Raw genomic sequence first — 12,707 nt, forward strand, 5'->3', positions numbered from 1 at the left:
CTTTTTTTTTTACATTTTTGTCCCTATATTAAGATTTTATCTAAAAGTCAAAAAAACCTATAGCTTTGGCTTTGTGTCAAGAAGCCCATACTGACACCATATGTCATCAATAAACCATGTTCTGCTATAAATCTTTATTTCAGATAGGTAGAAGCAGCCTTTGTAATATATGTACAGAATGCAGCTGCATGGGACACACCGAGGGGGGTTCTGACCTTGTAAACATGTAACGCTTCACAGTAACTCTAAACAGCAATAATTTAACATGTTATTTGCCACTTCTGAATATATGAAGTTCCAATTATTCTGGTGCTGCTGTTTAGGGCTGCAGTACCTCTCACAACCTGCACCGCTGGTGGCGCTGCTTTCAGTTGGCGAGCGTTCATTCTGATGAGGATGAGTCCTACCCTTTACCAGAAATAAAGTTTCTACAAAGTATCCTCCATGCATGGGAGTACCCCCGTGTTAGTAAATCATTATTGTTTTGTTTTCTTTTTATATAGTACAACGTTCCTTTAAATGAAGATAACCCTTAATCTTATTTCACTGCAAATAAATGCATCAGGCTGCTGTTGAGCTGAATCGGCTGCAGAGCTGACATACACGGCTCTGTCCCTCCCGGTCGGCCACGTTACAGTCAGTGGAAGCTTCGCATTAACTACAAGTTTCCATTTCACCCTTGGCTGGGAAACAATGGTCCTTATTTTGATGCTTAGAAAATTAGTGTGTGTGTGTGTGAAGAATTTGCAGGCTACATAGCTGCGTATCGTGTTCAGACAGACCGGCGTTTGCTGGTTGGGACTTGTTGTAGATAATAAAAGATGCTTAATGCCTCCTCTTTTTCACTTCCCTGAGATTGTTGGGGCGGCAGGATGAGGCTTCCTTCTGTAGTTTATAATATATAAATATCCTGTATCTCTCTCGCCTTCCCTGACCGGTTACATGGAACGTTAGTACTGTTATGTTTTTACAATTGAAGCCCCCACATTTCCCACGAATAATGCTGGTACACCGGAGCTCGGAAATGGTGGTACCCTCACCGATAAGAGTTCTGTCTTTCTGATCCGTTTTTTTGTACAGTTTAAACATAGTTGTAACAATCCAGTTTAATGTTAAATGCAAGTTCTAATTATCTATCATTACTGTACGCAGTAAGTCGGGTCAGTCCTGATTTGAGGGTCCTGTATTTCAGGTGGAGAGGTATTATAGTGCACTGTGCCATATAATCTCCCAAATACCCTGCGTGTAGGGCAGTTATAGGGCAATGTTCCTGTACAATCTTATAACAACATAACCTTGGCTTTGTAACATTGGTTCCCACCCTGCGTTCCTCCACTGGGTCTCTCCCTACTGAATTGCTAGTAAAAAAACCCTTGGTTTATATACAGTGATTGATTTCTTCCGCAGCTACTAGAATAATAATAACCAGCCGCAGTAGGAGACACATTACAGTTCCTCACTGCCATGGGTATTATCTAAATATAATTCACAAATAGTTCAAACTCTGATTAAAAACTTAGAAGTTCCACGATCTCCGCTCTGATTTCTGTAATTTTCCTGCCTTATCCAGTCTCTCTCTTCCGCTGTCCCTTATCTTGTAGATCTCTTGTTCACATTTCCCTGCCAACACCTCCCCTCTCCTCCAGAAGCTGGGCCCCCTCGCTCAGACAATCTATGGTATTAAGAGACTCCTCCAGAACGGCTGGATGACATTCTCCTCCATTCATTCCTGCGGCCTTTCAAATGCCACATTATGACCTGAGCGTACAGTATCCGCGTGAATTGTATGTCCCATAGGCGTATCATTCAGTCCCTCGAAGCGGGGTCATGCATAATCTTATCCTGTTGTCATCATTTGCAGTGTAGCTTTGTGTATGTATGTTCTGTCTACATAGGACTGAAAGGCACCAATGATGAAATGATTAAATAAAATACTGATGGTCGAACATGTTGCAATCCATGTACAGCTGAAAAACTACCAGCCGTTATGTATGATTTACATCTATATATATATATATATATATATATATTTAGTCAAACACAAGGGCGCAGATTTGTATTTTCAGAATGCTGAAATCTTTGTTCTTTGTGCTGGGATTGGCTACATGGGCAGCACGGTGGCTCAGTGGTTAGCACTTCTGCCTCACAGCACTGGGGTCAAGAGTTCAATTCCCGACTATGGCCTTATCTGTGTGGAGTTTGTATGTTCTCCCCGTGTTTGCGTGGGTTTCCTCCTGGTGCTCCGCTTTAATTGGCTGCTATCAAATTGACCCTAGTCTCTCACTATGTCTGTCTGTGTGTGTGTGTGTGTGTGTGTGTGTGTTAGGAAATTTAGACTGTAAGCTCCAATGGAGCAGGGACTGATGTGAGTGAGTTCTCTGTACAGCGCTGCGGAATTAGTGGCGCTATATAAATAAATGATGATATTGCCCTAGCATTACTACACAGGAATTGGCTGAGCTGATATACTCTGTGCTGCTGGGAACATGTATCACATTTTTAAGAATGAATACAGTAAGTGTTCTAGGGCCCGGTCTGTATACACCTTGAAATGGCCAAGTACGATGCTTATACTAGACATTGTTGTGGCATTAAACCAATAGTTTTGTCACATATCTTTCCCATAAATGTCTACCTACCTCCCATCTTTATATGCGTATTATTTCCGCAAGGCTGGAGGTCTGACATGTTTTAACGTGGGTCGGTCTGACAGTACCAGTCATTATAGCATCTCCTCAGACAGGCATATCCTGATAACATGTCCTGTCAAGCCCTGAACTACAGTACAGTGTAATACGGGATATTATATTTTATATATAGTTGACAATTAAGAGAGCGAGGGCGGGACGGACGGACGAATGTTGCTAAAAATGCAAAAAAAAAAGCAGCCAAATGATTAAAGATTGATGTTTATAGAACTTATTGTGTTTTGCTTGGAGATAACTAGGAAACAATTTACCCAACTAACTTTTCACCTTTCAACTTTTTGCTTTGTTTGAATGAGTTTGCGGAAACAATAACACTGATCCCATTGTGAGCGTGTTTCAGTTTATTAGCTAGGAATGCAGCCACTCCCCGGAGTGGGCTCCTTGGAGAGTGAGGTGTTTGTGGGAGTGGTGCGACGCCGTCTCTAAAACTATAAAACATTCACATGTTTGTTTCCTTCATCGCTTTTACTGGTACAATTCTCTGATCAATAGTTTTATCCATCTCTGATTAAACAACCTTAGGACGCTTTTAATTACCAAAAATAAATATTATATATGTTCACTGTAAATCTCCTGTGCCTGCATGAAAGTGGATTGTAAATGTCAGCACAGAATGTAGATTATATTGTGTGTGACGCGGAGGGAATGATGATTATTAATCTAGAAAACCAAGAAAGTAATGATATGTTGAAGAGACCCCCCAATCTCTGTGTGTTGCTTTTTCCAGGGGTGCAGACACGTGACAAGACCCCAGATGAGATTGGATCGTTAACACGGAGGAGGACAACCAGTGAAGGGCAGTATGAAGACAACGCCGGCGACCCCAGCTCCATGGTCAGCCCCAACAAAGTGCGCTCACCTGTCCGATGCGTCTCCCCAGAAGTCTTCAACACAATCGCAGCCAATCCAGGAGGGAGACCAAAGGAGGTAACAGCCGCAGACCCCCGACGCATACGTAACGCACTGCGACACGTAGTACCGGACATTCACATCATGCCTCTTATTGAGTGTTTACTCAACTGTTCACTTATTGGTAGATCCTAAATAGTCTGCAGGAACTGACCGCCAACTGAAACTGAAATGCTGTTACTCAGCTCCGAGAGAATATCAGAATTTGGTTTCGTTAACAACAAATAGATCATTAAACCTTAATACTACTAATATGCTAAACCTATATGTGCATTATTTTACAGCAACAGCATTTTTCTGTTTTCCCCCCACAATCCTTTTATATCACCAAGGAAGAATTGTTAATTTCCAATGCCCTTGGATACGACACAGAGCTGCTCTTTGGCTACAGCCATGTACTAATGCACAGCAGAGGTGAACTGGGTCCTATCCAAAAGCACCAAACATAAACAGCTTTGTCTTTATGATACGAAGACCTTGCTGGAAAACACAGGATGAGGCCTGTTAAAGCATTGTATTTAGTAAATGTTGCAATAGGACATGTACAAGACCAGTCACGTTTTCTGCAGGTGGAAGCCCCCTTTACGTAGCAGCAGTGGGAATTATAAGTATCCTTATTCTATTGTATTACCATTACAAGGAGCTACATTACACAGGTCATGTTTAAGGTGGTGATCGCACAATAAATAGCTTTGGTAATACCCGTTATATGTTTGTACAAGATGTGTAGATATTACACAGCTGCCACCGTTACTTGGTCATTGGTATATTGGTATTTACAGCCTCATCTGCACAGCTACAAGGAGGCCTTCGAAGAGATGGAGATACAGGCTCCAGCGATCAGCCCAACGGCCACAGGTAACAAGACCCATCACCCTCCCCCTATAACGTAGAACGAGTGCCCTAGCAACAGTCATGTGACTCCCAACAGCCTGACTACAGGCTGATCCCAGCCAGGATCTGGTTGCCCGGGGTTACAGCACAATTGCCCTTTGCACCATATTATTATGCAGTTGATGCCAACACATCATCTGGAGACTGGAAAATGTCCAAGACTCGCAGTCTCCATCCACTCTGCTTAATCCAAACAAAATCCAAAGTAGAAAATTTTGTCCTAAAGTGGAAACAATTCATCCCTAATGTTTTGGCCCAGTGCGTAGAACACAATCCTCACATGTTCTCAGTGAGTATATCTGTATACAGTACTTGTAATCTGTCTGAGGTGTCTCTTTTCATAAACTAAACACACCCCGTTCAGCGAGGCTTTCTTCATAATCCAATTCCCTCATCTAGTTTTAATTTCCTCCTGATCTCTGAGCGGATTCCAATGTGTCTCTATTGCATTCTGGACGCCAAGAATATGTTCTGGATTGTAGTTGAAGACATCCCAACAATTGCATCAGTCCGACATGTCATGAGCACCGAGGTAGCCGGCCCTCTACACTTCTTGTGAAATACCAACTTTATTTCAACATGTTTCTGGTCTCTGTACTCGGGATTGAACTTTGTATAATGTAAAGACCTTTTGTACACGGCAAATAACAGAAGTTATTTAACGCATAGTTGCCCCCAGTTCCCGATTCCCAGGGACGGTCCCAGGTATAAAAATATATGTCCTGTGAAATATCCTGATTTTTCAGATCTAGCGGACTGCCCAGTGCAACTCATTTTATGTGTACTAGAAGCAATCAATTGTCACAATATTTTGGAACATTTACAATGCCAACAAAATGACAATGTCACCACATTTAGTACACGCTACGATGGGGATTGTTCTGCACAACCTGCTAATCCAGCGTCCCTGGATAATATTTTATAATATTGGCAGCTATTCCTAAAGGTGAAGCCTTTAAACAGGTTTTTATGATTCCATAAATTGATTGTTTGTTTCCCCCCTTTCCCCAAACTTGTACTTTGTTGAGGTTCCTCCTCTGTCACCTCCGCTTTTTGCTCAGTCCACACAGGAGGATCTGACGTAGGGGGCGGAGTCTGCTGGATATGAAGGGGTGGAGCCAGCTGGCAGAGAGTTGGATCCCTCCTTGTCGCAGGGTTTAGAGATCACAAAGGGCTCCCCAAAACAGAATGGCCCTTTAATGTGACAGTGTGTAAATCCATACATATGTACCAGTGACTTACACATAATGTAGATGGTGCATCTGGTGTTTGGGTCTTAGTACATGAAGAGGACCCCCATTGTCACGTAGAGGGTGGGAAGAGGCTGCTGATATTCTGAGCTCTGTCCGTGTGGGGACTGGAACATTCCTGAGGCCGAATAATTGTGTTATTGTGTCAGGAAACGGAGCAGAATGTCTGGAATTAGTTGTTTTTCTATTTAACATCCATCATCATATCTCATCATTCTGTGCTTCACAATCGGCCTATTAAGGGCAACAGAGTTATGGAAAACAGCGTATAATGCACTCAAATTAATCACTCGTACTTTATATACACACTGCATGTACACACTGCATACACACTGCATTCTAACTCTCACACTGCATGTACACACTGCATTCTAACTCTCACACTGCATGTACATACTGCATTCTAACTCTCACACTGCATGTACATACTGCATTCTAACTCTCACACTGCATGTACACACTGCATTCTAACTCTCACACTGCATGTACATACTGCATTCTAACTCTCACACTGCATGTACACACTGCATTCTAACTCTCACACTGCATGTACACACTGCATTCTAGCTATTGCACGGCCTATATACGCTGGTTTATCTATCACTGCGGCAGACCTAGACCCACATATACACACACACTGCACTCTAACTCACACTGCATATATTCACTGCATTTTAGTACTCACACATTATATATGTATACCACATTTTAGCTCTTCTACACTGGATATATATATATATATATATATATATATATATATATATATACACTGCATTGTAGAACTCATACACTATATGATTTAATACACTGTAATATATAACTAATACTACAATATCTGTGTTTACACTGCATTTTATCCTTAATACACTGTAAACAGATACTATAATGTGTCCTTTACTGTAAATTATAAGGATATTAGAAGCCCTTTCATATAGGTAACATAAATTAGAAATGGTTTTCTAATATCCATAATAATATACGTTTTCCTAATAACACTGAAGTGATGATATCAGAACGTACCAGTTATAGATATTATTAACATTAGTTTATATATTGGTATCATAGCTCAGTGCACATCTCACCAGGTCCAGCATAGATGTAATGTTTGTAAAGCAGCCAATCACAGGAGTGCTTGGGTTAGTGAAAGGTAGCATTACATTGACTGATCTCCAGTACTCTACCCTGATAGTATCGATACTCTGCCCTGGAAACATCAGTACTCTGCCCTGGTAGCATTGATACTCTGCCCTGGTAGCATTGATATTCTGCTCTGATAGCATCGATACTCTGTACTAAGCCGATTGATTGATATGACCGCTGTCTGATCGCCTCCTGTATCTTTCCCAGCAGTTGTCCGATCTCCCCCAGGACTAGCGAAGACGCCTCTGTCCGCTCTGGGGCTAAAGCCGCACAGTCCGGCGGACATCCTGCTTCAGCAGACTGGAGGTGAGCCTGGGCACTGCCATGTTACACATAAAGGGGACCTCTAACCATGTTATATAAAACCTCCATCAGCTGTTATACGCACACACATTTAAAGGTCTAAAATGAAACAAACCAAATCCAAAAGGGAAAGTGGGTGTAAGGCAAAGTACTATAATATATAGAAAATAGCTTCTTGATTGTTCAATTTTGGTGATGAACCTATATTTTGGGGTATTTACTAAAGAATTACAGGCAAAAGTGGAACATGATAGTAAAAAGTAACAAAGAATAAAACAGAATCCCTGTTTGCGATCACAGGCTGTATCCAATCCAGCCGCACTCTGTAACTGTTGTCACTCCGACATCTATTCTCCTATGATGGGTCCTGGCTTCCCGCCATGGAAAGTCTGATCCTTTGTCCTGGAATCTAAGAGATCAGCTGTTTAATGCTTTTACTGAAGTGAAGACAAACATCTGTACAGCAGGGACCCTGGAGAATCTCACAGGAACCGAACGCTCTCATGTGAACATTGCTCTCACCGTACACACCGAGCCCCTGAGTCCCTTCATCAGCTCATTATATACAGACAGAGCACGTTCTCCAGCTCCGCTCAGTACTGTACAGTCACCAGATTCCAGGAGGGCTCAGAAAGCATATATATATATATATATATATATATATATATATATATATATATATATATATATATATATATATATATATATATATATATATATATATACGCTCATGAACTGTTCCGAGTTGTGATACACGTGATAGTGGTCTTATAACTTTCCCACAAAATAATACAAACACAATTTTCAATAATTTGACAACTTGGAGGGAACTATATTTACTTCTTTCATTAGTACGAATTTAAGAAAGAAGAAATAGATTCATTTTAATTATAAGATTTGCAAACTTTGTTTGACTGGGATCCATCTCTGTGGACGTGGGAGGTTTGTAGTGACATAGGGGTCTGGGAACGCAGCTATTTTCCCATTGCAGCCCTAACTGTTGTTCCCTTACACCGGAGAGGAGGTCGGATACACCGACAGCTCCGCGCTTATTTGGACATTTCAGAGGTTAATTGTTGGGCACTGAACTGCAACATTACGTCTGTAGGTGAATAAATGGACAACCGTCCCGTCTGCCTAGTTCTATTGTAGTAAATAGGGGAGGGGGATATTGGAGAACACACTAATATCTTGTTGCTGAAACCTCCAGTTCACAAATAGGTTGGATACAACTCTAATATATTATATATATATATATATATAATATATATATATATATATATATATATATATATATATATATACTGCCATGACAAGAAGGTACAGACATCCCCCTCTGTCAGATATATTCACACACATGTAGACGGCCTCAGACCGATTCCAGTATAACTGTGGACTTGCACCCAGTCTGAATGTGGTCGTCTTCCGACCGCATTTACCAACATGTCTGATGATAATGATAATCCTATCGGTTTCCATCAGATTCTTATCTTTCTTTTCTAAAATATTTCTCTGTATTGTATCTCGTCCTCTCATCAGATACGGAGACGGTTATTGAGTATGAAGGTAAGTGTCTGCATTCTGCCTGTGCAGAGCAAGCGGTGGTCTGTTCCGGTTATTACTGAATTAACCCGAGGTGTTGTCATGGTCATCAGTAACTGCATTTCTTCATTATTAGTCTTATTCTGGGTGTAGCTTGTGCATGGCACTTATCCCATACAGAAAACTCAATGTTTAGCATTTTTCCTCAGACAACAGCAGGTACAGAGTGGGATTGAGAATACCCGATTTCTATGCTCCTGGTGAGGGGGAAACAGTCTGTCTGGGTGTAGCCTGTCCGTCTGTCTGTGGGTTACTCTTCCTGAGTCTTACGCTGGATACATAATACGACATAAATACACGGGGAAGATTCAATTAGTGGCAGGTCCTGTGGGAACCTCTCTGCGATGGTTATGCGCGAATTACCGTCAGTTACTGTAACATTAACTTTACTCTTTTTTCCTCGCACCTCAAAAAAAAGAGCGAAGGATTTTTACCAAAACCTCACGCAGTAAAGCACTGTGTGATACTAATGCGACACTTTACCGCTAATTGAATCTCCCCCGCTATCTATTAACTATATCCATTTGTTTGTTTTGTTTTGCATGTTTTTAGGTTAAATTACCATATATAACAGGTGCATGCTTCTCATGAAACTCATTGGTACCGTGGTTTTAAATCGTATATTTAAAACAGAGATGGCATGGGTCAGAGTTTTATCCCAGTACTTGCTGCACTAATAAGTGTATGAAAATATCACCCCATCCACTGTACATAGAAGCTGACAGTCTGATCCATAGCTACGTAATGGTCCATATTATATACAGCGTGTCAGTGCAGCCGTAGTTATCCCAAAAGAGTTCAGGTGTCGTAGTAGAGTTGACACTTAGGAACGAATAGCTATTTAGAATATCCTGTGTATACCAATTTGCGGTTACCAAAACTCTATTAAAAAAACAGCACTCTGTAATAAACCAGTGGACCAATATTAAATGTTAAAATAGAAATTGATTCTAAAATGCAACCAATCTGAACAACAATGACTGTAATAAATATAAGGAAAAGCAAAACAAATAAGAATTATCACTAATTAATCAAAATACACCAGCTTGACAAAGTGTTAGCTAATTATTTAATGATCTAATTATACGCGGCAAAGTAAATACTGTATCCAATTTTCTTAGTGATTATATAATGACAGTATAGCACTACCTACCTACCTACCTGTATAACTGCCATGACCTCCTAATTACACCTAGTTACCTGGTGTCACACCTATTACCGCAGGTGCAGATCTCTATTCTGATTACCTACGTTTTCTCCCCTTATTTCTGCATTGATTACTGATATTTCTTATTTCCCCCCCATTATTGTTCATAGTGATTGCAATAAATGTATATTTTAATATCGGTTTGTTATTTTTACACTGATGGGCGCTTTTGTTTTCCTGATCAGCGAGCAGAACAATAGTTTCTACCCAACCACTCAGTCACTTATCTTCTCCTTACCTCATACATCCCTTCGATGCTACTATTCCACATTTTAAAGAGGTTGATCAGTCTGGTTCCCCCCACACACAAACACACACGAAACGGATGTAACATAATTGCTAATCAAGAGGGCTTAAAACTAGGTAAGATCAACAGGTTGTCCCAAATCATCCCCTCTAGTAAATGTTGTGTGTGCATTCCTAAATATGGGCATTGTATGTAAAACGTGACTTTGCATGAAGCATGTAGACTCGCTGATGTATAGAGCCATAGGACACATCATGCGGTGAAGTCACGATCTACAAATACCTTCTAAAAGTCTGCAGCGTCTCTGGATACAGGCAGAGAATGTTTCCTTATAAGAATATGCGATTTGTGCAGCAGGAACCTTCCCTATAAGTCTCTGTTATGTAGTAATATGGGCTCAGGAAGCCGAGATACAGAACAGAGGTTAATCTGTAAACTCTGCCAGAATCCAACTCTACATTAAACATCTGCTCACTACGGGAACTTGGATTCAGTCTGTGTTAATATTGGGCTGTTCTGCACAGCGCCTCCGTCTGGAATTGACTCAACGCAACACTTCGGTGCCGCAATGTGTACTGACTGTGCTTTCCTTTCAGTCATCAACACATCACTATTTTGAAACCGGATTAAGCTGTGTTTGCTATTCGGTGAACAGAACTCAGGACCGTAACTAGGGCTGTGGGATAGGGGCGTTGCTGAAGGGGGCCGCAGTTTCTGAATATTTGAGGTTCATTTGGTTAAAATTAAGGGCTAGGGGTCTGCGTTTTTGTTTCTCATCACAGGCGCTAAAATATTAAGTTATGGCTCTGAGAACAGACGACAGACAGCCGTTAATGAGTCCAGTAATCCAAATTCTATGCATTCAAAAAATCATTGAAATGGCTTCTTGCACTGTGATTGTTCTAGAACGCTGTGTTGCTGGCGCTGAATGACTTTATATTGAAACATAACGAAGACACAAGAAACAAAACAAACCTATACATATAAATAACTAAATGAAAACTCTTTTGAATGCATTTATGAGAACATCAAATATTTTTTTCAAAACAGAACACTGTCCAAGCAGCTGTGAATGTGTAAAAAAAAAAAACAACAACAACAGACAAAAACCCCACACACAATAAATACTACAAAATGATACTAAAAAAAAAATGAAATAGATAACAAACTCAGCCGGGATAAGCTGTAAATGTGTGTTTGTAAAATGCTAAACTTGAACCTGATACTTTTTTACACACTGAAATCCGAGTTGTATTATTGACCTCAGTCTGAAGCAGACGGCGATGAGCCCACCCTCCACGCAGGAAAAATTTAGGCCAGGGGGCAAGACTCGGCTAAGCAGCCTATTAGGTAACTTTTAAAGGAACAAAATGCCGGTAGCCCAGTGACCCAGCGCAAGGTAGCCCACTATGGGACCGGCCCGGGGGGGAGATTCGCCCCTGTGCAGCCAGACCCTCACCACATCAACCCTTGTACAACACATGACATTGCTTTTGTAGTTGTTGAATCCTGACAGCTGATTGGGGGAATGCTCTACATCACAAAGCCTTGGTTATATCAGAACGTTTAACCCCTCGTCAGACAGAAAGCCGCTGTACTCCCAAGATCCTGGCACTTTGGGCTGGGCACATTCATGTCTTACACGTCCTCCCCTCTCCCTCTGCAGATTTAGATGTCTAGGGCTCCTCATACAATTACCAGACACATCCGTTCTCACTATACAATGACTATGTAAAGTTTTGGTTACCACCTAGGTGGCAGCGCCGGGAGCTGCCGTCCCGGCATCGCTGGGAAGGGTGTAGAGTTCAATCCATGACTGGGATGAAAGTAGGACACGGAGAAAGACACCCATTGAAGCATGAATAGAGCTAACTCGGGAATAAAAGGAGAATTAACTATTCATGAAGTAATCACTGGGTTTCCCTCACGTCCTTTGCGGTGTGAGAAAATACTGAGCGAGAGAGGTGGGAATCAATTAACCTATTGTTAATTCCTTGGGAAATGTCATCGTACCCACCGACAATCCGAATACTTCCATTGGGGGCTTTATATACTGACTATTATTATTATTATCATGGATGTTTATGCTCAGAGGATGAATGTATTCATCTGCAACATTTCAATTGTTATGGGTTTGAATGTTATTTTTCCCCCGCTAATAATGTTCTTTAGTGTTAGTTTATCATTCTGTCAAGAGAATATGTGTTGGTACAAATTGATTTTTTATTTAGTTGCAGTTAGAAAATAGAAATCACCCCAAAATTGGATTAATTTTGACCCTTCATTTTCTGGATTCTGTTCCTGTACATAACTTCTTACAGTTCTGGTTCCTGCCAGATATGTACACAGGAACTGTGGCTGCAGTTAGAATGACTGATGTATTATATATAACATTTACTCATTAAGTATTTGCATTGTCTTCTGCGTGATATGTTGTGATTTTGATC

General features: G+C 40.9%; 1 protein-coding gene across 14 annotated transcripts in view; it reads left to right on the forward strand.

Moving 5' to 3' along the window:
* The window catches only part of TNS1 (tensin 1), a 322,456-nt gene that overhangs the window by 293,869 nt on the left and 15,880 nt on the right, over positions 1 to 12,707 (forward strand). For 9 of the 14 annotated variants that reach the window (XM_075181085.1, XM_075181083.1, XM_075181089.1 and 6 more), the window contains 4 exons: positions 3,436 to 3,635; positions 4,400 to 4,475; positions 7,109 to 7,207; positions 8,744 to 8,770. In XM_075181085.1, the coding sequence (XP_075037186.1) occupies positions 3,436 to 3,635; positions 4,400 to 4,475; positions 7,109 to 7,207; positions 8,744 to 8,770 (402 nt within the window). The remainder of the gene's footprint in view (positions 1 to 3,435; positions 3,636 to 4,399; positions 4,476 to 7,108; positions 7,208 to 8,743; positions 8,771 to 12,707) is intronic. The other 5 variants (XM_075181084.1, XM_075181090.1, XM_075181088.1 and 2 more) reach the window with 3 other exon arrangements.

The sequence above is a fragment of the Mixophyes fleayi genome, chromosome 7 (assembly GCF_038048845.1).
Source record: "Mixophyes fleayi isolate aMixFle1 chromosome 7, aMixFle1.hap1, whole genome shotgun sequence".
NCBI classification, from domain to species: Eukaryota; Metazoa; Chordata; class Amphibia; order Anura; family Limnodynastidae; genus Mixophyes; species Mixophyes fleayi.